We start from the raw sequence: 26473 nt of genomic DNA on the forward strand, positions 1-26473 counted from the left end.
GCTCTCTGCTCAGCAGGGAGCCTACTTCCTCCTCTCTCTCTCTCTGCCTGCCTCTCTGCCTACTTGTGATCTCTGTCTGTCAAATAAATAAATAAAATCTTTAAAAAAATAAAACAAAACAAAACACAGATTCAGGAAGAAAAGAGAAACATAGAGTGGGTGAAAATCCAATTCTATTGCCATGTGGGCCTTACTTAGAGCCTGGACAAGACATGCCCATGTCTGGGCCTGCAGAGCCCTTCACACACTTCTTTTGGGCCGCATAGTGCCCCTACTTATTTATTTTTAATATTAACTTTAGTGAGGTGTAACTTACATATAGTATAATATGCCCATTTTATGTATGTAATTTGATGAGCTCTATTGTTTTCCTCCTTAAAACAATGACCATGAAAAGGTATAGAACAATTTCACCACCTTCAAAGTTATTCTGTTCTTTTGTGATCAGATTCTAGAAACTACTTTTGTTCCTTTCTTAGTTTTGCTTGTTTTATAAATCATACTGTATGTATTCTTTTTTTGCCCAGTCCAAAAAACATCATAGTTTTTTGAGACTAATTCACATTTCTGAGTTTATTTCTTTTATTGCTAAGTGGTATTTTATTTTATGGATAGTCCATAATTTGTTAATTCATCTCCCTGCTGGTGTATATTTAAGCTATTTCCAGCAGTAATGGGCTTTAATGAGTAAAGTTGGTATTAATATTCTTGCTAAGGTGTTTTTGTGAACATATGATTTTATTTATTTTGATTAAATAAATATATGAGTGGGAGAGCTGAATTGTTGGCAATATATATGTATAACTTTATTAGAAACTGTCACTCATGGGGTGCCTGGGTGGCTCAGTGGGTTAAAGCCTCTGCCTTAGGCTCAGGTCCTGATCCCAGGGTCCCAAGATTGAGCCCTGAATCCAGCTCTCTGCTCAGCAGGGAGACTGCTTCCCCCTCTCTCTCTGCCTGCCTCTCTTCCTACTTGTGATCTCTGTCTCTGTCAAGTAAATAAATAAAATCTTAAAAAAAAAAACAAAACTGTCAATCAGTCTTCCAAAGTGGTTGGTTTATTTTACACTCAACAGAAATATATGAGAATTCTAGTTGCTTTAGATCACAGTCACAATCTAGCACGATCAGTTTCTTTAATTTCAGCATTCTCGTGGATTCGAAGATGTTTACATTTGCACTTCCCTTATGTGTAATGATGTCAAGCAACTTTTTGTTGGTTTATTGCATCTTCTTTTGTTAAAGGTCTTTTGAAATCTTTTGCTTATTTTCCTTAAATTGCGATGTTTTCTTTGTATTGAGTTGAAAGACTATTTAGTATTTACACATATATTTATAAAACAGTCCTTGGCAATATATATTATAGTTATGCTTACCTTTTTATATATACTTATATATGTACATATACATGGTAAACATTGTAATTTTTAAAAGATATTATTTATTTGCTTGACAGAGAGAGAGAGCACAAGCAGGGGGAGAGGGAGAAGCAGGTTCTCCATTGAACAGAGAGCCCTATGTGGGCCTCGATCCTAGGGCACTGGGTTCATGATCTGAGCTGAAGGAAGATGCTTAACAGACTGAGCCATCCAGGCACCCCTGTAATTTTCTTAAAAGTGTCTTTTCATGAAATATAATTCATCACTTTTTTTCTTTTTCATTTAGCTTTTTGTATGTGTGTGTGCATGCAAGTATGCATGTATATGTTCTTGCTAAGAAATCTTGGCTTATCCCACAATCACAGAAACATAATCCAATTATTTTCTAGAAGCATTATTGTTTTATCTTTTATACTTAAATCTAAGATCACCTCAAAATAATTTTTATGTGGCCTGAGGTAAAGATTGAAGTTCATTTTTTCACTACACCATTATTCAGTTTCCCAGCATCATTTGTTAAAGGGAATTTTATTTCTTATGGAATTGTTTGGTTCCTTTGTCAAAATGAACTGACCATATGTGTGTGGGTTTATCATTAGATACTGTTTTGTAATCTACTGATCTACTTGTATAAGCAAAACACAATATCATACTGACTTAATTACTGTAGCTCCATAATCATGAAATCAGACTTGTATTTGTAGAGCAAATGTTTTTGGTTCTGATATACTTCAATTTCTAAGTTTTATGCATCATGCTTTTGGTATCGTATCTAAAAGCTCTGCTCAAAAGAAGTTTATAAAAGTTTCCTCCTATGTTTTATTTATTTATTTAAGATTTTATTTATTTATTCATGAGAAACAGAGAGAGAGAGGCAGAGGCAGGCTCCCTGTGGAGACTGGAGACCGATTTGGACTGGACCAGAGCTGAAAGGCAGATGCTTCACCTACTGAGCCACCCAGGACCCCTCCTAGTCTTTATTACAGAAGTTTTCTATCTTACATCAATTTTAAGTTAATTTTTGCACATGGTATGAAATAAGAGTCTAGGGGCACCTGGGTGGCTCAGTCCTTACGAGTCTGGCCTTCAGCTCAGGTCATGATCCCAGGGTCCTAGGATCAAGCCCCATAGCGGGTTCCCTGCTCAGCAGGGAGCATGTTTCTCTTTCTCTCCCTCCCTCTGCTTGTGTTCCCTTTCTTGTTCTCTCTTTCTTTGTCAAATAAATAAGTAAAATCTAAAAAAAAAAAAAAAAAAAAAAAAAAAAAAAAAAAAAAAAAAAAAAAAAAAAAAAAGAAAGAAAGAAAAGAAAAAAGATGGGCCTAAAATGAATTTTATTCATGTGGATATCCAATTTTCCCAGCATCATTTGTTAGAAAAATGAGACATCATCTCTCCCATTGAATTGACATGATAGTTTTTTTGAAATCAGTTAACCATGAATATTAGGGCTGATTTCCAAACTTCAGTTGTGTTTCACTGATTCATATAAGTCTATCATTCTGTGAGTATCACACTATTTTGATGAATGCAGCTTTCTAGCAAGCTTTGAAATCAGGAACTGTAATTTTCAAAAATAGGGATTGCATTGAATATATATCATCTCTTCACCTAAAAAGATTCTTCTCTTTCTGGATTTTAGTTCAGCTGGTTCTCCTTCCTTGTACAGCTCTGTAATTTTTTGAAACAGAATTTCAACAATTTTTTACTCTAATCCCAGTTATTAACAGGAGGAAATCTTGTTTTTTCAACCTGTTACTTTGTATTCATTAATGAAAGTTCTTGCAGGTTAACTCTGAAGTATGGAATAACAAAGTATCAAATAACAGTCCTCCAGGCCTGCTCTGTACTGGGAAAGTAAAAGGAAAAGCACTTTACACAAATAATGTACTAACTCCTCACAAGACCTGAAGAGGATATAATCATCTGCATTTTATTTGATGATTTGACTGAGGCAGACAGTAATTAAAAAAAAAAAAGATTTTATTTACTTATTCAAGAGAGAGAAAGTGAGAGACATAGCATGAGCGGGAGTGGGGGGCAGAGTGGGAGGCAGACTCCTTGCTGAGTGGGGAGTCCCTTGTGGGGTTCAATCTTGGATCCCAAGATCATAACCTGAGCTGAAGGCAGATGCTTGACGGACTGAGCCACCCAGGTGCCCTGGCAGAAATCAATTTTAAAATAGATTAGAAACATAAGATGCAAAGAATCTGGGTTTTCCTTCCTGGCAGTCCAACTCTAAGATCCTCTGCTAAAATGAGTTATATTATAGTATAAAAGCTGGAGCTGAATAAAATCCAAAGGTAGAGGCTAATTTTAACATCTATTAATCTTAAAATATTAAGTAATCAACAATGAATCAAACTGAAGGCAAACAGAATATTTATAAATAGAGAAGTCTAGAATCAACAGTGGAAAGCCATGTTCTTTTGAAGTTTCCAAGGGATATTAGAAAATTTCTGAATGTTTTAATTAAATAATACTTAAATATTAAATAGACTCAAGAGAGAAACTTTATCAAAGACTTAACCATGAGAGATAGTTTAGTAACTACAAATACTGGACTAAAAAGCCTGAATGAGAGGAAAGATGGATTTAAACCTGGATGATCTCCCTGAAATTCCTTTTTCATTTTGAAAATTATAGGACACGAAATGTCTGGCTGGCTAACTCAGTAAAACATGTGACTCTTGATCTCAGGGTTGTGAGTTTGAGCCTCACATTGGGCATAGAGCTTTATCTAACAATTAAGATGCTGTATATTGTGTTTTGGGTTTTTCAGTTTTACTCTACAACAAATAGAGTCGATGAACACAAATTATGAAGAGGTTAACAAGAAAAAAATGGCAAAACACTGAAAGACAATACGGCTTTATTTGCATGTTAGCAAATGAGAATTTAGCTTTCATTTTAGCATTCATTATGAGTTTTCCAGCCTACAGCAAAGACATAAAGTGTATGGATAGAAGTTAATTTGAGCTGTTTGAGGAATAACTATGGTTTTTCATCTAGACAGCGTTGAGCTCATCTATTAGCATACCCTGGTGCTTTCCTTCTTGACATTGATCACAGAATTTAAAAGAAACAAGAACTTTCCTGGACACTCAGAGATCAGCAGCCTATAGAACATAAGGTCAGAATATTCAAGGAACCACAACCAGTAACATTAGACTTGACTTTTGGTTTGTTCTTCTTTCTAGACATGGTAACTTTTCTACTGAACATTTTAGAAATCCTCATAATAACAGAATTTGTTCTAGGAAATTTTGCCAATGGCTTCATAGTGGTGGTGAACTGCATTGACTGGGTCAAGAGACAAAAGATGTCCTCAGCTGATCAAATTCTCACTGCTCTGGCGATCTCCAGAATCGGTTTGCTCTGCGTAATGTTAATAAATTGGTATGGAACTGTGTTGAATCCAGATTTATTTAGATTGGAAACAAGACTTCTGGTTCATATTGCGTGGACGGCAAGCAATCATTTTAGTGTCTGGCTTGCTACTTGCCTCAGCATATTTTATTTGTTCAAAATAGCCAATTTCTCTAGCTTTATTTTTCTTCACCTCAAGTGGAGAGTTAAAAGTGTAATTCTTGTGATACTGTTGGTGTCTTCGTTCTTTTTGGTTTTTCATGTTGCGGTGGTAAGCATATATGAGCTGACGAAGGAATATGAAGGAAACATCACTAGACAATCCAGATTGGTGAACATTGCATGCCTTTCAAATATGACTGTATTCACGTTAGCAAACTTTGTGCCCTGTGCTATATCGCTGGCATCTTTTCTGCTGTTAATCTTTTCCCTATGGAAACATCTCAAGAAGATGCAATCTGGTGGTAAAAGATGCCAAGATCCCAGCACCAAGGTCCACATAAGAGCCATGCAGACTGTGATCTCCTTTCTCTTGCTATTAGCTGGTCACTTCCTGACTCTAATTGTCACTGTCTGGAGTTCTGAGTGGCTGCCGACCAAACTGTTCTACGTGTTTTGCCAAACTTTTGGATTTGTGTATCCTTCAAGCCACTCATTTATCCTGATCTGGGGAAACAAGAAGCTAAAACAGGTCTTTCTGTCTATTTTGTATCAGGGGAAGTACTGGCTGAAAGAACAGAAACTCTCAACTCCATAGACCAGTAAGAAGTGGCACTGTGTATATTTTGAAGGTTGTTAGCACTTTATACCTCCTACTGGTTTTTCCGTAGTGTATGTAATTGAGTAATTTTCAGAGTTTTACTTAGAAAAGTCTTACTTAAGCTTATCACTTGAAAGTATATATGTGTATGTATGAAAAATGTAAGAAAGATTGGAAATAATATACCCTTGCCAATTTTTTTCAGGTAAACAATCTAATTATGCATATTATTATAAGAAATTCCAGAGAATTATGAAGCCATGTGTATTTCAAATACATTCACAAAGGTATGATGAAATGAATGAAGATTATGCATTTTTCATAACTGACAAGTTATCTGGGATGTCATTGCTCTTTTTCATTGTAATTTCTATCACTGTGTGTTTAGATTTCATTGTTTGAATATCCAGTCTTCTGCATGGTAAGAATATTCAATTCTAAATCACGCAGTGAGGTGAATGTTTGGGGTTGATATTATTCAACCCTAAATTCTTATTTCATGGTTAATAAAGAGCAGTTAGGGCTGTGATTAAGAAAGTTGTACAAATATTGCAAGTAAACATATTGCAAGTAAATTTTATATATGTGTATAATAAACTCTACTGAAGGGTTGCTGGGGGGAAGGGGGTTGGGAAAAGGGGGGTGGGGTTGTGGACATTGGGGAGGGTGTGTGCTTTGGTGAGTGCTGTGAAGTGTGTAAACCTGGCGATTCACAGACCTATACCCCTGGGGATAAAAATATATTATATGTTTATAAAAAATAAAAAGTTAAAAAAAAAGATGAAAAGCTTAGGAAGAACTGAGTTCTACAACAGGGATAATATGAAGGAAACATGCTCATGACATCTTTTAAAAAAATTTTTCATTTTTTAAATTTCTTTTTAGTGTTCCAGAATTCATTGTTTATGCACCACACCCAGTGTTCCATGCAATATGTGCCCTCCATAATACCCACCACCTGGCTCACCCAACCTCCCACTCCCCTCCCCTCTAAAACCCTCAGTTTGTTTCTCAGAGTCCACAGTCTCTCATGGTTCATCTCCCCACTCCAATTTCCCCCAACTCCCTTCTCTTCTCCATCTCCCCATGTCCTCCGTGTTATTCTTTATGCTCCATAAATAAGCGAAACTATATGATAATTGACTCTCTCTGCTTGGCTTATTTCACTCAGCATAATCTCTACCAGTCCTGTCCGTATTGTTACAAAAGTTGGGTATTCATCCTCTCTGATGGAGGCATAATATTCTGTAGTATATATGGACTATATCTTCTTTATCCAGTCGTCTGTTGAAGAGTATCTTTGTTCTTTCCACAGTTTGGTGACTGTGGTCATTTCTAGTATGAACATTGGGGTACAGATGGCTCTTCTTTTCACTCCATCTGTATCTTTGGGGTAAATACCCAGTAGTGAAATTGCAGGGTCATAGGGAAGCTCTATTTTTAATTTCTTGAGGAATCTCCACACTGTTTTCCAAAGTGGCTGTATCAACATGTATTCCCACCAACAGTGTAGGAGGGTTCCCCTTTCTCCACATCCTCTCCAACACATGTTGTTTACTCTCTTGTTAATTTTGGCCATTCTAACTGGTGTAAGGTGGTATCTCAATGTGGCTTTGATTTGAATCTCCCTGATGGCTAATGATGATAAACATTTTTCATGTATCTGTTAGCCATTTGTATGTCTTCTTTGGAGAAGTATCTGCTCATATCTTCTGCCCATTTTTTGACATGATTGCCTGTTTGTGTGTGTTGAGTTTGAGGAGTTCTTTATAGATCTTGGATATCAGCCCTTTGTCTGTAGTGTGATTTACAGATATCTTCTCCCATTCCGTGAGTTGTCTCTTTGTTTTGTTGACTGTTTCCTTTGCTGTGCAGAAGCTTTTGTTCTTGATGAAGTCCCCAAAGTTCATTTTTGCTTTTGTTTCCTTTGCCTTTGGAGACATATCTTGAAAGAAGTTGCTGTGGCTGATGTTGAAGAGGTTACTGCCTATGTTCTCCTCTAGGATTCTGATGGATTCCTGCCTCACATTGAGGTCTTTTACCCATTTCAAGTTTATATTTGTGTATGGTGTAAGAAGATGGTCAAGTTTCATTCTTCTACACATAGCTGTCCAATTTTCCCAACACTATTTATTGAAGAGACTGTATTTTTTCCACTAGATATTTTTTCCTAGTTTGTTGAATACTATTTGACCATAAAGTTGAGGGTCCATATCCGGGCTCTCTACTCTGTTCCACTGGTCTATGTGTCTTTTTTTGTGCCAGTACCATGCTGTCTTGGTGATCACAGCTTTGTAATAAAGCTTGAAATCAGGCAACGTGATGCCCTCAGTTTTGTTTTTCTTTTTCAACATTTCTTTAGCAATTTGGGGTCTCTTCTGATTCCATACAAATTTTAGGATTGTTTGCTCCAGCTTTTTGAAAAATGCCGGTAGAATTTTGATCAGAATGGCATTGAAAGTATAGATTGCTCTAGGCAGTATAGACATTTTAACAATGTTTATTCTTCTGATCCATGAACATGGAATTGTCTTCCATCTTTTTGTGTCTTTTCAATTTCTTTCATGAATGTTCTATAGTTCCTTGAGTACAGATCCTTTACCTCTTTGGTTAGGTTTATTCCCAGGTATCTTATGTTTCTTGGTGCTATACTAAATGGAATTGATTCTCTAATTTCCTCTTCTGTATTTTCATTGTTAGTGTATAAGAAAGCAATTGATTTCTGTACATTGATTTTGTATAAAATACCTTTTATTTCTCTTTGTTGTCTGATTGCTGTTGCTAGGACTTCTAATACTATGTTGAACAAGAGTGGTGAGAGTGGGTATCCTTGTCGTGTTCCTGATCTCAAAGGGAAGGCTGTCAGCTTTTCCTCATTGGGGATGATATTCGCAGTTTTTCATAGATTTTATGAAGTTGAGGAATGTTCCCTCTATCCCTATACTTTGAAGCATTTTAATCAGGAACGGATGCTGTATCTTGCTCATGACCTCTTTTTAATGCTGTTATGAGTTTCCATATGCAGTGAGAAAAGCCATTGCTTCTAGTTTTTGAATGAAGACTGACCATATTTGAAGTTGAGATCTGATTTCAAATATTTCAGTTTTCTCTTAAACCACCTCTGGGTCTCGAATCATCAAACAACTCAAACACCTTCCATTTTTAAGATTCTTTTAAAACTTCAGTAAAGACCTAAATACTCCCCATCAAAAAAATACTATAAGAATAGTAAAGAAATTATGGACTATAATTCAATATACCTTTCTGCATACATTAAGTGGCACCTGTTAAGTCCATGTAAAAATTAAAGGGGGTTTCTTAAAGAGATGTTATATTATGATCTTTGAAAACGATGAAATGAGAGTATGTGAGTATGTGTTGGCATATTCAGTGATAGAGAGTTCTACTGTAGTAAAGAAATATGTAAAGTTGCTCAACAACAGAATTCTGCATGACCGTTATTTCTTGGTGTTAGGCATTGTAGCAATTTTCTACATCTTAAGATAAATCATCTTCACATCTGCTGTATCTGTTTATTATCTCTCTCACCTAGTGTAACATACACTTCGAAAAAGGGAAGATCTTATCTAGTGCTGACTCTTAAAACTTACAAGCCAGTCATAAAAGTGTTGATCAAGGGGGAGTTAGAGAAGAGAAGGGAGTTGGGGGAAATTGGAAGGGGAGGTGAACCATGAGAGACTATGGACTGTGAAAAACAATCTGAGGGTTTTGAAGGGGCGGGGGGGGTGGGAGGTCGGGGTACCAGGTGGTGGGTATTAGAGAGGGCACGGATTGCATGGAGCACTGGGTGTAGTGCAAAAATAATGAATACTGTTATGCTGAAAATAAAAAATAAATTAAAAAAAAAGATTTAAAAAAACGTGTTGATCAAAAATGATTTTTTAGGGATGCCTGGGTGGCTCACAGAGTTAAGCATTGCCTTCCGCTCACGTCATGATCTCAGGGTCCTGGGAGGGAGCCCAGCATCATCTGGCTCCTTGCTCCACCAGGAGCCTGTTCCTCCCTCCCCATCCCCCCTGCTCCTGTCTGTCTCCCTCTCTGTATCTCTCAAAAATAAATAAATAAATCTTTAAAAAATGATTTTTTTAATGAACAAGTTAATGAATGAATGTGTGAACTTTTTGAAAACTGGGAAACCAATGAAAATAAAATGTGTCATAAAACCTTCAGATGCCATGCATTCTCAGCTCTGGTTTCATATCTACATTTCTTAGAGCAGAAGACTGGCTATCCCATATTTCCTAGGGAAACTATCACTAGAATATTGCCTTGGTATGACTATTCTATATGTGTGAAGTGGAAACAAGGTACAATGTCTGTTAGACATCTATCACAATAATTTTTAAAAAGCATATAAAAGATTTTGTACATTTGTATTTTCTTTATTGCAAATGTTATCTTTTTACATGATTTTTTTCTAGCTGGGTATTGGATACACAAAAATTGTATTTGATTTATTAAAACTGAGTTAGTAACTGTTTTACTAACTCAGCTGCCTTAGTAAAATGTTATTTTTGACATAACATTTTCTATACCCTTTCCAAATACAATTTTTATTGTATAAACTCACATAAAGTAAGTAAATAATGATTGTATATCTCATTGACTATCTTATCCTGTGGCCTCTAAAATCCAATCAAAGTCAGGGCTCAAAATGATGACATTTATTTTGGAAGGTTGAGTCTGGGACAGTAATAGGGAGAACATATGGAAATGAGACAAGAGAAGATGTAGAAGGTTGTGCTGTGTTGTGTCACTCTGGCAGCTAGCCTCTTACAATGTGTCAAGAGACAATATGGTAGTCTGCATATGGATGCATATGGATGCACATGGCACACAATTTTTCCAAGAGGTTCCAAGGAGGAACCACATGTAGCATTAGTCCACGGAAGAGAGAGAGGAGAGGGGAATGTATCTAATCAGCTCATTCTTGTCTTCTATTTTCCATGGGCCAGGGTTTACCAAAGTGGGATTAACACCTTGGTGGTCATTTTGAAAGCCACATTTCATAGCCCACAGTGTAGTGTTGCTTTCAAATCCAAAAATGGAAGGATAATCTGGCTCCAGCATGGTACTGACCAAAAGAAGAGGAGGCAGTGAAGGGAATCTGAGAAAGCACATAGATTTGTGTTCCATGCAGTCCACCCTTGTGTGGAGTACATGTACTCACGCCCTCAAGTCATGGTGGCTTTTTGAATGTACGCCTTGCTCAGTGGCACAGAGCTTCTCATTAGAGGGGCTTCATGCTTGGTTTAATGTTGTGCTCTTGTCATTTTGTTTTTCAAGCAGATGAATTAATAAAAAATTTTAAGAAATTTCTCAGAATCATGAAGCTGCTTAATTCTAATTATTCTTTCTATATTATTAGTTTCACAGTCGAGGATTCTTGAATTGCATTTACCATTATTAAGAACATATAATTTATATTTGGATACAAATTGTATTTGCCAATATAGCTTTTAAATATGTAACACAGTACATTTTAATTTTAATGTGTAAGATTACCAAATCTTGGCTGATTGGCTAATGATAGACTTTTTTTTTAAGATTTTATTTATTTATTTGTCAGAGAGAGAGAGTGAGTGCACTAGAGAGCACAAGCAGGGGGAGCAGCAGGCAGATGGGGAAGCAGGTTTCCTGCTGAGCAAGGATCCTGATGTAGGACTCAAACCCAGGACCCTGGGATCATGACCTAAAGGCAGACATTTAACCAACTAAGCCACCCAGGTGTCCCTGATGATAGTCTTTTAATTGTGTATAACTTTCTGGGAGATTGGTATTTTTGTTATATTTTATCAAGTACCTCTATTTTGCTGGTGAATGGGAAACAACAGATTATAGTACAGAAATTTAGAGTAACTCCCGAGTAACAAATGATTAGCATGAAATTTGAATCTGTTTATATGTTAATCAATATTGGTTGTACGACAGCAATGAAAGCTACATAGGTAAAAAATTTAGAATGAATTAAGTTCAAAGGGCAGAGTAAAGAGAGACAATCATGGTCACGTGCCCTGTGTTCAATATTGTGAAATCTTGAGTATGACAGGATCTGTTTTTTTTTACAAATGAAAAATTCTTAAAAAAAAAAAAGATTTTATTTATTTGACAGTAAGAAGCACAATGAGAGAGGGAACAAAAACAGAGAGGATGGGAGAAAGAGAAGCAAGCTTTCCACTGAGCAGGGAACCCAATGCGGGGCTCAAACCCAGGACCCTAGAATCATCACCTGAGCCAAAGGCAGGTCAATGACTTAATGACTTAATGACTGAGCCACCCAGGCACCCCACAAATAAAAAATTCTTGACCCATGGCTTACATTCACAAAGAAATCTCTTCAAAGTAAAGCCTTTGTATTTGAAATAGATTTTCTTGTCCTCTTGATGAGGATCATTCATTCATTCATCTATTTATTGAATAAATATATGCCAGACACCTTTTCTATGTGCATTTTGGAGACATTTTAATAAAAAACATTAGCTACAAAATAAAACAAAAAGTGAGCATATGTAACAGGTAGCCACTAAAAAGAGTAAGTTATGATATTTACGTGTCAGTTAACCTGCACACTTCATTACTTGTTAATACTTCACACGTGCATAGTACTGTTTTTCATGTGAAGAAACTGACTTCCTGAGGTATTTCATGACTTGCCTCGTGGTGCATAAGGATGCAAGCACAGAGCTAGCATGATCCCGAATAGAGTGAGGCTCCTCCCCAAACTCAGTCAAATTATCAACAGGGACAGGCTGCTTATAGCCACATCTGGTATCTAGTGGGAAAAGCATATAAAAATATGCAAATCTGGTACTTATATTAATAATTCTTAATTTTATCTGTGATATTTAGTACCTGGTTAATGTGTCTACAAAAAGGTCATTGTATTTATTTGCTTGTTTGTTGAGTTAGAAGCCAGTTGCCTTACTAAATTGTCACATGTGCTCTTTTAAGGCTCATTCTCTTGACTTTTGCAGATAGAAAGTGATGTCATTTGCATATGATGATTATTTTACTTCTTTTTTGGATTATTTATAATAATCATTATTATTTTTGGTGTTGGCTTTTGTGATGAAACCCCCAAATTTTAGATTAACAAACATGTTAGGTATATGTATATATGATATTTTATAAAATAAAATCTTAAATATTTTGTATGTTTATAAATTTTATATATTTTATCCTATGCAAGAGTTAAACCTAAAAGAAATAAATGAAAAATGGTTGAAAATGCATGGATAAAGATATAAGAATGCAAATGGCCAAAGGACTGCTAGATGCTTTCCAGTATTTATTCTTTCCTTCTTGGTTAATGACAAAACCCTAATATTAATCTTGTGCATCATTTTTTTCTAATTTTTAAAATTTATTTTCAGCATAACAGTATTCATTGTTTTTGTACCACACCCAGTGCTCCATGCAATCCATGCCCTCTCTAATACCCACCACCTGGTACCCCGACCTCCCACCCCCGCCCCTTCAAAACCATCAGATTGTTTTTCAAAGTCCATAGTCTATCATGGTTCACCTCCCCTTCCAATTTCCCCCAACTTCCTTCTCCTCTCTATCTCCCCAGATCCTCCATGCTATTTGTTATGTGCATTTGGTGTGCAAACTAATTTTTTTTTAACCAAAATAATTTTTTACTTTTTACCAAAATGTTAAAACCCAAAACTTTGGGTTTTGTTAGTTGATAAACTTCTAGCTAAATCACTAATATGATTTTACTCATTTATTTAGCTTTATAATATGAAGCTGAGTTCTATACCAACATACCAATATACCAACCAAACACAAGTTGTAGAGCCACACTGATATCAACAAAATAATATTTTAAGGTAAAGGTCTTCACTACTGAAATGTGAGTCAACATTTTGTTCATTTTAAAAAATTGGATTCGTTCAACTTGGTACTACATTTTTAAAAGCGCTCATACCTCTAATCATTATCTCTTGTGTACTGTTGTTTCCTTTTATTAGTTTATATATTTCTCTTTCAATAGTGATGACACCTTAAAAATTATTTTGCTTACTATTTTAAAAATTACATATTGACAAAGTCTTAAAGTGAGATTCACATATTTTCTCCCATGTTTTTAATGTACTTCAGGCCAAGTGCATGGAGGGGTCTTTGGGGTTAGCATTATGTATATAGCCCAGGGTTTGAGACTTTCCAGCAGTTCATTTTAGAATATGTTTATTTAAAATCCCTGGCAGCACCTAGATAGCTCAGTTGGTTAAGTGGCTGTCTTCAGCGAGGGTCATAGTCCCAGAATCCTGGGGTCGAGGCCCACTGTCAGTCTCCCTGTTCAGCAAGAAGGTTGCTTCTCACTTCCCCTCTGCTCCTCCATCCCACACATGCTCTCTCTCTTGTTCATTCTGTTTCAAATAAATAAATAAAATCTTTAAAAATTAGGGCACCTGAGTGGCTGAGTTGGGTAGTGTTACTTCATTACAGACCTCCTCCTGTCCCCACTTTCCACTTTGAGTTCATCTCTCAATCCAAACTAAAACACATCTTAACATGAGAGAAAGAGACTTTTTAAAAGCCACTTTCGATAGATTAGGGTCCTCCAGCAAGAAATGCTACATCTGTGTTTGCCTGTCTTCTTCTTCTTGTTGCTCTCCTTGTTCTTGTTCTTTTTCTTCTTCTTCTTTGAGAGGGAGAGAGCAAGAACAGCGGGGAGCAGAGGGAAAGGAGAATCTGAAGCAGGGTCCATGCTCAGCACAGTGAAGCCTGACACAGGGTCTGACATAGGGTTCGATCCCAGGACTCTGAGCTCATGACCTCAGCTGAAATCAAGAGTTGGGTGCTTAACCAACTGAGCCACCTAGGTGCCCCTTGGCTGGCTTCTTTTAGTCACTAGTAAATGTTGGCATGGGGTGAGATATTTATTTGATTTGCATGAGTCTGCTTTGATTATTTTAATCCTGTGTGTTAACATAGATTGATGGCAGCGTCCAGATTGCCTTTCAGACCCACAAATCATAATCACAAGCTACTTTCTGGCAAAAAAAAAAAAAAGAGAGAGAGAGAGAGAGAGAGAGAGAATAATGACAAAAATATAAGAATTTGATACTGGGATGAAAACATCAACATTTATGCTATAAGTCGCTAATGATTCATAGTACTCTTAGCAACAAGTTTGGGAGGAAGTAGACTTAAACTTGGGATCTTGGATAACTGGATGGACAGATAATGCCAAGAAGAAGGAAAGTTAGCTGAAAATTATATTCCCTACCTGTAATTAGCAGTCCTGTTGAAAACTGGACATGTAAAGGAAAAAACCAGAATATTGGAAGAGAAAGAACTTATTCCAGCTACTGGAAGTCTTCCTATGTTTCCTTGGAGTATTTCATAAAATATCGGGGACTATTTTATGTTGACCTTCAAGGTAACTCACTCATGACAAGGAATCGCCCAAAGGATCATACAAGTAGTTCCTAGTAGTGGTCGAGTGACCTTGAAATCTAGAGGACAAAGCTGTGACACTTCATGGAGAAACCAGTAGAATCTTTTTTTAATAGTTTATTAACTATTTTTATTAACATATAATGTATTATTTGCCCCAGGAAACCAGTAGAATCTTGACAAATACCTGTTAGCAAGGATGTTCAGAATAAATAATCTCTAACTCTAGATAATACATGGAAAGACTCAGTTGACAGCTGTTGCCCAATGTCTTCAATAGTTGTACATTTTGTGAGCAGTCTCTTCCAGACTGAATAATGACTAACAATGCAATGTAGGAGGCAGAAGTTAAGCAGGATTATCCTGAAATTGTAACTGCCTCACCTCTTCTCTAAGTAAAAAATTTAATATTCCTTCCTTAGCACTAGAAATATTATGGGTATAGGCAACCCTAGATTGACTGTATGATGATTAGAGGATAGGTAATTTGATGTCATTGTCACAGGCCATGATAGATGCTGTGATTCAGTAGAGTCCACAATCTCGAGCACCTTATGTAAACTTGATCTTGGTGACAGGCATTAGAAGAAAAACCTCCCTGAATTTATTGCATTTCTGCATGGCCGTGGTCTTCCTTTCTGAGTAAAGAGCATGATTGATTAGCAAACAGCAAGACCAGGGTCAGGGCTAGAGGGAGGTATGCAAGGCAACTAGGGGGCAAAGATTAATAAGCTGCTTGGTCTCACGGCCCCTCAAGTGTATGCTCCGCACTTGACTAAATACCCCCTTAAATTTTATGCCCTAGGTGCCTCTCTTGCCTCCTTCTAAACCTGGTGCTGGCCTAAAGTCTTAGAATTTTAAAATGGTGTGTCTCTCTTGGTCAAAGGGCAAGTTGTTTAAAGATAGTTTCCTTCTCTCCCCAGAGAAATTTGCTTACATTCCAGTGTGAGGATAAGGTCTCTTTCTTTCCCCCAGAAGGGAAGATAGATCATCCACAGTGGTCAGAATTTATAAGATCAGAATTTCCTGATTTCAGGATTCTTCTGTTATTGCCCCTCACTGCACACACATATGATATTTGGCTGTCATCTTCCCTCCCTAAGAGGATTGAAACTAGGGAATCCAGTGCCGTGATGTTCCTCTGGCTAATGCTTCTCTGAGTAATAAATAGTCTAATGTCTTCTGTACTACAAATGGCAGGCTAATTTATTAGCTTACAATAATTTTGACAATAAGGTTGGGGCAGTGACAAAGACATGGCCTTCCAGAGAGAAGTTCAAGGGCTCTGCAGACTGATTAATAGTATTTGAGGAAGTCCATAGGAATCATTAGCTGGCATATTAACCAAACTGCATAGCCATTTAGTCAATAAAGTATCTTCCATTTTGTTGCTTATTAATGAGTAAGATTGAGAAGTGGTTAATAGTTGAGCAAGCTGGTAGTATTGAAACAAGCCTCCCACCCAAATGGCACTTTTAGTTTTTGCTCTCTGCTATAGATAGAGGATTAAGGATTCCCCAGATCTGGTACAGACCTTTTGGTAGAACTAAAATGTTGGAAATTTATTCAGTTGAGCCATAAGCAGCCACTGAAGTGTTTGAATTCAAAAGTAAATGTGTTTTGTTACTGGCACAGAGATATTTTATCTGGATATCTCTGATCCGTTCTTCCCCTCAGCTCTGACCTCTGTTTCTTAAAGAATTTGGGTTGAGGTTGAGATTTCTCTGCTCTAAAGACCTTATGAACTCATCCAAATATGTTTCAAAATGCCAAGAAGGGTAAGAATGCAAACTTTCATGGCGCTGTTGAGTACAGGAGCTCAAATCCCCATCCTACTCAGTTCTGGGGGCCTGGGAGGAAACCTGCCAGGCACAGGAATAAACACTGGTGCTAGGGAATAGAGGATGGAGCCACAGTGGTGTGTGAAGGGACAGAAAAAGAGAAACCCTGAGTCTGCAGACTCTACAGACCCTGGGAGATGCACTGAAAAGGAGGCAGACATTAGGACAAGAGGAAAAAGAGCCTCCCTGGATGCTCTAGCCATTCTTCTCAAGCTAGCCTCATTCTCTCGCATTCCACAAATCTGCAGCCAGAAGATATCAGGACCTCCTATCATAGCCCTGAACAAGCAGATATTTTAACTCTGCTGTTCTTATGGAAAAGAAAAGAAGAGCTGACTGGGTTTGACTGGTAAGTTTTGAACAAACATTGCCTTAAAAAAAGTTGGACCTTTTGGGACTACTCAGTGTGGGTTTTGTTTTTTTTTTTGTTACTTTTCATCTGTATGTATAGTAGGATGTTATGTACATATACTTTTGTCTCATAAGTGCCAGAGAGAGTCATCCAGAGGAAAACTGCAAGAAGGAGAATGTGTCAGGGGGACAAACTCCCCTCCCATTTGCTGCCAGTGGGTAGATCAAGATTTAGTGTGAGTGCCTTTATTCTCTGATGTCCAAAATTTTCCTTATAAAACTTTTGGTATCAGAAAGAGAGCAAATCCTTGTATATTTTTAAAAAGATCAATTTTCAAGAAATAAAACCATCAAACAATGCTAACTCTCAAATAATTTAGATATGGAAATGATCAGACAAAGAACACGGAACAGTTGTTACAATTATCCTCTATGGAGTAAAAGTAGACACTTTCCAAATACATGGACAGAAAATATTTTCTCAGTGGAGAAACAGAACCTATACAAAAGAATGAAATTTAAATTTTAGAACTGAAAAACATAAATCTGAAATTTAAAAATGACAGGTTTAATCAATAGCAGAAAGGAAGTGACAGAGATAAGAGTCCATGCTCTTGAGTGTGACTTAATGGAAATCATATAACCTGAAGAGCACAAGGCACAATAAGTGAAAAGAAAACAAGTAGAACTTCAAGGACATGAAGGACCATAACAAATGACTTAATGATTTTGTCATCTGAGTCCCAGAAGAATAGGAGAAAGAAAGTGGAGCTGAAAATCTACTCAAAGAAATAATGGCTGAAAACTTTTCAAATTTGGCAATAGATATACACCTACAGGTTAATAAAGCTGAGCAAACCCCAACCAGGATATATATATATATGGAAATCTACACTGGAAATTGTCAAATTTCTCATAATTAAAGATGAAGAAAAATTGTTGAAAGCAGTGGAGGAGAAATAATATATTACTTATAGGGGAAAACAATCTGAATATCAGTGGAAGTATCATTAGGAACCACGAAGACTAGAGGGAGTGGCAGAGCACTTTTAAAGTATTAAAAGCAAAGAACTGTCAATCCAGGATGCTGTATCAAGTGAAAATATTCTTCAGTACTAAAGAGGAAATCAATTCCTTATATGGAAGAAAACTAAGAGCACTTGCTGCCGACAGACTTACCATAAAAGAGCAGATGGACTTACAGATACATACAAAACGTTTCATCCCAAAGTGGCAGAATACACATATTCTATGCTCATGATTGGAAGAATTTATATTGTCAAATTGTTCATATTACCCAGAACAATCTACAGACCCAAGGTAATCCTTATCAAAATTCCAATGGCATTTTTTATAGAAATAAAAAACCCCAAATTTGTAAGTAGCTGTAAAAGATCCAAAGAGTCAAAAAATCTTGAGAAAGACCAAAGCTGAAGGCTTCATGATCCCTGATTTCACATTTTTATTACAAGAGTATGGTATTCAAAATGGTATAGCATTGGCATAAAAATGTACATATAGATTAGTGGAACAGGACAGAGAGTGCAGAAATAAACCCAGGCCCATATGGTCAATTAACTTATGACCAAGAAGGCAAGAATATATAATAGGGAAAGGAACATCTTTTAATAAATTTTGCTAAGCTAACTGGACAGTCACTTCCAAAAGAATGAAACTGGACCACTATCTTACCCTGTATAGAAAAATTAATTCAAAATGGATTAAAGACTTGCATCTAAGACCAGAAAGCATAAAACTCTTAAAAGGAAATATGGGTAATGAACTCCTTGATGTTGCTCTTAATGATATTTTCTTTTTGGATTTGACTCCAAAAGGAATGATAACAAAACCAAAAATAAACAAATGAAACTACATCAGACTAAAAATCTTCTGTACGATGAAGGAAACCATCACCAAAATATAAAGGTAATGTACAGTACCCATGCTACCGAATGGGAGAAGTTATTTGCAAAACATGTCTCCAATAAGGGGTTAATATTCAAAATACATAAAGAACTCATACAACTCAATAATAAGAACAACAACAAAAACCCAGTCCAATGCTCTGAATAAAAGGACAGAGGATATGATCAGACTTTTTTCCAAAGAAGACACCCCAATGGCCAACAGACACATGAAAGATGCTCAACATCACTCAACATCAGGGAAATGTCAGTGAAAACCACAATGAAATATCACCTCACACCTGTCAGAATGGTTATATTTAAAAGGACAAGAAGTAACAAATGTTGGCAAGGATGTGGAGAAAAGGGAATCCTCAGACACCTTTGGTGGGAATCTGAAGTGGTGCAGCCACTTTAGAAAACAGTATGGGGGTTTTTCAAAACATTATAGATAGAACTACCATACAATCCAGCAATTCCACTTTCGGGTATTTATCTGAAGAAAATGAAAACACTAATTTGAAAAGACGTATGCACCAAATGTTCCTTGCAGCCTTATTTATAATAGCTGACCTATGGAAGTAGTCTAAGTGTCCATTAGTGAATGAATGTAGTCGTATTCCCTCATATATGTTTACATGTATATATACCACAAGATGTGCTACTGCTTTACCATTAAACAAAAGAATGAAATCTTGTCATTTACAACAACATGAATGTACCTTGTGAATATTATGCTAAGTGAAATAAGTCAGACAGAGAAAGTCAAATACTTTATGATTTCGCTTAGAATCTATAATACAAAAAAATGAACAATCAATCTGACTTATAAGGTGCCTGCTGTCTGTGGTGATGAGGAAAACGTGCCCATAAATCTCTGACCTAAGGGATCCTCATTGGCTACGTAAGGGCACATACAAATTAAAATGAGAGGTTTAATTGTGATTGCGCCCTGAAAGAAAGTTCTCCAACACCAATCTGAGCAGCCTCGCAGGGCTGCCTCTGCAAGGGAGAGCAGCAGCCGCTGAAACCTGCACTTGGCTTTCATGGTTTTTTTTTTTTTTTTTTTTTTTTAATTTTTTTTTTTTTTTTTTTTTTTTTTTTTTTTTTTTGCTTTTTTTAATGAGGAAAGCAAGGGCAGATGCTTCCCAGCATGGGAGCGGAGTACAAAGGGATGGCAAATATACTGAAGCAGGCTTGCCCTCTCCCCTATGGGTAGGCACGCAGGGCGTCAGTCATGGGGTAAGGGAGGAGTGGGGTGTTGGGGCTCCAGTCGCTAGGTGCAGAAACGGGGTGGGGACTGAGGGTCACATCCTTCCATAGCTCCTAACTCATGCTCTGCCCCTTGGGTCTGGGATCCTACTTCTACCAGGCCCAAAGCCTGTGTTCCAAAGCCTGAGAACAGGAATGCTGCTGACCTGTGGGCTGCTTCCACAATCACTCCTTAGGGTTTTCAATATCTCCCAGTGTCTATGGGAGGGTAGGAGCCTCACTTCAGCGAGTTCCTGACTCCAAGTGGCAAAACTACCTCCTGTCATAAATATAAACACTAATTTTTCCTTTGTAGAGAGCCAATTAGCTAACATAGATGGTCAACCCAGGTAAACTGAGGCTAAATTGCCTGTATTCAACCACGATGCCAAGTCTCCTTACTTGAGGACTAGTTATTGTTTACCTTGAGAACATACGGACAGTATCTGTTGCACTCTATAAAAGGGTCAGACTTCTTTCTGCTTTTTTAAGTTTCCATGAGGTGTATCCGATTCTGGTTTAATAAAGTGGTTTTCTTTTTCTACTACCTTTCCTGGAGAGGTTTTTTGGGGTTTGGCAGGAGATTTTGCTTTTTTGCTTTTAATAGCTGGCCAGCCCATGTTCCTATGCTCTGCGACCCTTCTATGAGCAGCTCCCCGCCAGTGACTGAGCTGGGCAGAGAGTCAGTGGCAGGGTCACTCCCACGAGGCTTGGGACACCTCTGATGGGCTCTGTGGGCTTGCCAAGTCCCACTGGACTTCTTGAGACTCTCTTAGGACTGCTCTGCGACCAAGACCTACCTTCTTGCCTTCCCTCTCCCTCCACAGGACTCAGACTCAATGTAGCCTATAACATCTCCCCCAGCTCTCTCTTGCTCCCTTCTTGATTTTCCATGCAAGCCTTTCCCCTGCTCCTTTGCTTATTTCTCAGAACAGAAGACCGAGTCACTCTGTTTTCTAGATTGGTGCTTTCTGTCTAGCTTATAATGAATCAAAAAATGTCTAACTCTTTTTTTTTAAATTTTAAAGATTTTATTTATTTATTTGACAGAGAGAGATCACAAGTAGGCAGAGAGTCAGGCAGAGAGAGAGAGAGGAGGAAGCAGGCTCCCCGCCAAGCAGAGAGCCTGAATCGGGGCTCGATCCCAGGACACCGAGACCATGACCTGAGCCAAAGGCAGAGGCTTTAACCCACTGAGCCACCCAGGTGCTCCCAAAAATGTCTAACTCTTAAAAAAAGGTCAACAAATCAAAGGTCAATGAATCAAAAAAATGTCTAACTCTTAAAGAAAATAAAAGACATTGTAAAAATATGTAAAAATCTAGCTCTGGTTTGTGTTTTTACAAACCAGGATTCAAATCCTAATGAATAGCTTTACATAGAAATTATAATCAGAGTCATGGGAGCAGGTAATCTGTTATTTGCCTTGAAAATCACTAGCCTGGAACTTGAGAGACGATTTCCCAACGTTAACTAAGACTTTGGGGGTGTACTGGAGGCATTCTTTTCTTTGCCAGTGGTTATGAACGTCCAGGAAAAAGAAATGTATTGAACATTAAAGTTTTGGATCCACAAATCTGTAATTTGCAAATTACTTAATTTACAGATCAGTGAAGTACTGAAGACAGAGATTTCCTGACAGCAGTCATGGCAAGCACATTCAAGAATGTATTTACGATGATTTTTGCTGGAGAATTCATAGCGGGGCTTTTGGGAAATGGGTTCATTATATTGGTTAACTGTATTGATTGGATCAGGAGCTGGAAGTTCTTCTTGATTGACTTTATTCTTACCTGCTTAGCTATTTCCAGAATGCTTCTTCTCTGTATAATAATGCTAGGCATAGGTATAGACATAATTTGTGAGGAAATATGCTACAATGACAATCAACTGATGATTTTTGAAATCCTCTGGACAGGATCGAATTATTTCTGCATAACCTGTACCGCCTGTCTCAGTGTCTTCTATTTGCTTAAGATAGCCAACTTTTCCAATCCCATTTTCTTCTGGATAAAACAGAGAACTCACAGACTGCTTCTCATTATTGTCCTTGGAGCGGTCCTCTCTTTCTGTTTGTCCCTGCTTTTTAAGGATACAGTATTTAAGAACCTGATCAAAACCTGGGTAAACCCTGACAGCAATCAGACATTGAACTTCACAGTAAGAAAATATGATTTATTAACTTCTAATATAGTCCTGAACATAATGTTCATCATCCCCTTTGGAGTGTCTCTGGCTTCCTTTGTCCTTTTGATCCATTCCTTATGGAAACACACCAGGCGGATGAAGGGCACAGGTTCTGGGGATCTTATCACCAAGGCCCATGTGCGAGCCATGAAGTCTATGATTTCATTCCTACTCTTCTTCTTTATGTACTGGTTGAGCAATATTATAATATATTTGGTCTATGTCATGCTAGACAGTTTGGTGGCAAAAATGTTTGCTTATATGTTTGTATTTTCCTATCCATCTGGCCATCCATTCCTTCTGATTTTATGGAACAGCAAATTGAAACAGGCTTCTCTCTGTGTCCTGAGGAAGCTGAGGTGGTGCAGGAATGTCAGGAAATCTGCAAATCCATAAAGCATGCCTGAAATGACTGTGATTTTCTGAAGAATGAAGATCGTGAATAGAACTCCATGTACCTTTCTTTTATTTCCTTCAACTTCTTTTATACTGTTCTGTGGTAGGTCCCTGAACCTTATTGGAAATATCTGTCTGGAAGAAGTTAAAAGAAAGAAGAGTTTGCTGTGTTTCCATCAGAATAATGCTGATATAATTAATAGTAAAATTAGAACATATCACCAAGACAGTGGGGATTTGATGAGAGACACAAATAGACTTTGAGAAGACAGTAATTTACTTGTGCTTAGATTACAACTGTAAAAAAATTAAGTGTAGCAAGTCTCAGAGACAGAAAAACCCCCCAAATCATGAAATGAATATTTCAGAATTCTAACAACTTATTACCTGTGGCTGATGGCTAACCATGACTTAAAATTGTATTTGGGAAAGAATGAACATGGAATGAACTGGTATGACAAATTTTCGGCTACTATCTAAAATATGCTCCTGGAAGTCCAGTTACAGAACCCATGAGAACCCTACTATTTCTTAAATATATACCAAAGACGGTCTCAAACAAGTAAATGAGTAAGAAAGAAAACACATGACTTAGAAAATACAAGGCGTGATCACACGGCAGCGCAAAATTGGTATGATATAGAGACTAGCATTGCCCTGTGCAAGGATAACACGCAAATTCGTGAAGCATTCCATATGTTTTTAACTTCTTTCATTTGTACCATTCCTTCAAATAAAGTAATTTGGTATCTCCCCCCAAAAAAGATACAAAACTCAAAGTAGAGGGTACAGTAGAAGTTATTTTGTTGGGTAAAAAACACAGAAAATACAATGCAAAATAGTTTTACATTTTTCTCATTCCTCAAGTATGGTACCAGTTTTGGTACTAAGCATTACTCGTTAGTGCTGGGTTATCAGGAATCTCATGTATTGACAGAGATCACTTGCTTTCCCCACCCCCCCCCAGTAAAGTTTATTCCCCAATAAACTATTTTATTTATTTCACTTTTCTCTCTCTTGGTGTTTTATTTTTTAAGCAAGAGGATTTGGGTTTACTGTTTGACTTTCCATTGGTATATGAGAAAAAGAGTATTTATTTTTCAGAAATATGTTGTTTTAAAGGCCTATAGAATATATCATAGGAAAATAAATGGGGCGGAATTATTTTTTGTTGTTGTTGAGATGTAACTGACGTATAACATTGTGTAATTGAGGTGTACAGTGTGTTGGGTGGATACATTTATATATTGTCTTATGATTACCACTGTGATTCATTAGCTAATACTTCTGCCATGTTGCATGATTATGATTTATTTTTTGTGTTGAGAACAATTAAGATCTGGTCTCTTAGCAGCTTTGAAGTTTATAAGTCATGTTGTTGACTATAATGACTATGTTGCGCATTAGACCTCACAAATTTATTTATCTACTAGTTGCCAGTTTATACCATTACACAAAAATTCCCCCAAATCCTCAATCCTAGCCTCTGGTAACCACCGTTCTACTCTCTTTTTATAAATTCAGATGTTTGGGATTTCACATATAAGTAACATACAGTATTCGTCTTTCTCTGTGTAATTTATCTCACTTAGCAAAATGAGTGATCACTTGCTTTTGGCTCCTTCTTTGGGAAGTTCAATTTATATATGGGGTACCGACATTTTAAGGGGGTAGAATATACAGGAAGCTTTGCCTAGGTGAGATATAAGTGAAATTTATCTTTAAAAAGCTGGACTTAGGGGCGCCTGGGTGGCTCAGTGGGTTAAGCCTCTGCCTTTGGCTCAGGTCATGATCCCAGGGTCCTGGGATCGAGCCCCGCATCGGGCTCTCTGCTCAGCGGGAAGCCTGCTTCCTCCTCTCTCTCTGCCTGCCTCTCTGCCTACTGCCTACTTGTGATCTCTCTCTCTGTCAAATAAATAAATAAAATCTTAAAAAAAAAAAGTTGGACTTAATAGCATGAAAGCAGAAAGCAAATTTATTCTTTCTTATTATGGCTCCTACAACCCTTTTTGTTGAGTTATCTTTTTCCAGGATAAAACCTTAGACAGAGTCCACAGCTGCTATAGTCACTCATACATTAAGTCCAATCGAGACTAAAACCAAAACTTACATCTGTCATTTAATATCAAACTTCTCTCACTCACCGTTTTCAGATCCTACTCAAGCTTGAAAACCTGACATAGGAAAGGTTGTGTCATTGTTGAGTCTTGTTCTTCTCCCCAGTATTCATGCTGCTTTTAGTTTCTTTATGATTCCAAGAGTTGGATAGCTAGTGTCCCCTATAGCTTTCTTTTGGCTAAGGAAAGTTGTCAATCATATCAGATATTTTAATGCAGATTCATTCTTCTGTAGGTATCTATGTCTGGGATCCCCAAGGCCACCCTCATGTTTGATGACTCACAAAAATACTCAGGGAACTCAGAAGGGCTGTTATAGTGACAGTCGGGGGTGGGGGGGAGACAGATCAACGATTGCTTGTGCTCTGTTAATTTACTCCAATACAGATATAATGCCTGAAAAGTAGCTGCAAACTGGGTGAGAGACTGTGGCTCTCTTTCATAGCAACCTAAATTAGGATTCTGGTTATGAAAATTAAAATTTTTTCTGTGTTATATGGATTAAACAGCATTTCAGTGAGCTAATGACCTTCTTCCTGAAAATTTGAAGCATCGATCTTTATTGTTGCAATTTATAAATTCCTCCAAGATATATCTAGGTGTGGAGTTTGCTTATTTGCTTTCTAAAATTTTTGTTATTATTATAATGATGAGTATTCTCCTTCTACTAAAGCCTCAAGAATGTCCTCAGTTTAGCACTTGGACTACCCTCTCAATCCAAAGTTTTATTTGGCTAGGAATTTTTTCCTATTATGTGATTATTTCTTGTCATTTATCTTTTCTCTTCTATTTTTTTAAATATTTATTTATTTATTTATTTGACAGAGATCGCAAGTAGACAGAGAAGCAGGCAGAGAGAGAGGAGGAAGCAGGCTCCCTGCTGAGCAGAGAGCCCAATGCAGGGCTTGATCCCAGGACCCTGAGATCATGACCTGAGCCGAAGGCAGAGGCTTTAATCTACTGAGCCACCCCGGTGCCCCTATTTTTAAATAAGAATATGTAGACATATTATCCTATGGATCCACCAATTGTTCTTTATTTAATATTGATTTAATATTCTATGACCTCTGCATTTTCTGCACTTTCTTGAAGGTTAGTTCATTTGTTTTTTTCAATTTAGCATTTCTCTTGTTTTGATTTCCCTCAATATTAATCTCTAATATCCATATGTGTGTACAACACACCTTCATGTTTCCATCCAGCAATTATAGGAATTTGATTTTATGACCTTACTCAAGGATATGCCTTAATAAGTAGAGGGAACAAGTCAGTTTTCTCTGTCCAAGTGAAAGTCACCAGTTGCCTAAAAACTAGAGCAGGGTTAGGAAACCCTGGGTCTGGTAAATATGTTAGACAAAAGCATGAAGAAATGACTGCAGAATTTTCTTAAGATAAATGGACTGCTTGTTTTTGGAAACATGGCATCCTTTACACCTTGAAAGAACCTGAGGTACTGCACTATTTTTTCTTAATTTAATTGTTTGTCTTGTCA

At 37.2% G+C, this 26473-nt stretch overlaps 2 protein-coding genes and 1 pseudogene across 2 annotated transcripts; all 3 read left to right on the forward strand.

Annotated features, from left to right (window-relative positions):
* The first annotated feature begins 4578 nt into the window (after positions 1–4578).
* On the forward strand, positions 4579–5502 carry LOC101670827 (taste receptor type 2 member 43-like). The gene has a single exon (XM_004755846.1). The coding sequence runs from the start codon at positions 4579–4581 to the stop codon at positions 5500–5502; it is 924 nt and encodes a 307-aa protein (XP_004755903.1).
* Positions 5503–21928: 16426 nt separating this feature from the next.
* Positions 21929–22864, forward strand: LOC101680171 (taste receptor type 2 member 7-like). Its single transcript, XM_004755870.1, has one exon. The coding sequence runs from the start codon at positions 21929–21931 to the stop codon at positions 22862–22864; it is 936 nt and encodes a 311-aa protein (XP_004755927.1).
* Positions 22865–23468: 604 nt separating this feature from the next.
* On the forward strand, positions 23469–23566 carry LOC123390078 (annotated as a pseudogene).
* The last annotated feature ends 2907 nt before the right edge of the window (positions 23567–26473 follow it).

The sequence above is a fragment of the Mustela putorius genome, unplaced genomic scaffold (assembly GCF_011764305.1).
Source record: "Mustela putorius furo isolate JIRA1106 unplaced genomic scaffold, ASM1176430v1.1 tig00537227_pilon_pilon_pilon, whole genome shotgun sequence".
Lineage (NCBI taxonomy): Eukaryota > Metazoa > Chordata > Mammalia > Carnivora > Mustelidae > Mustela > Mustela putorius.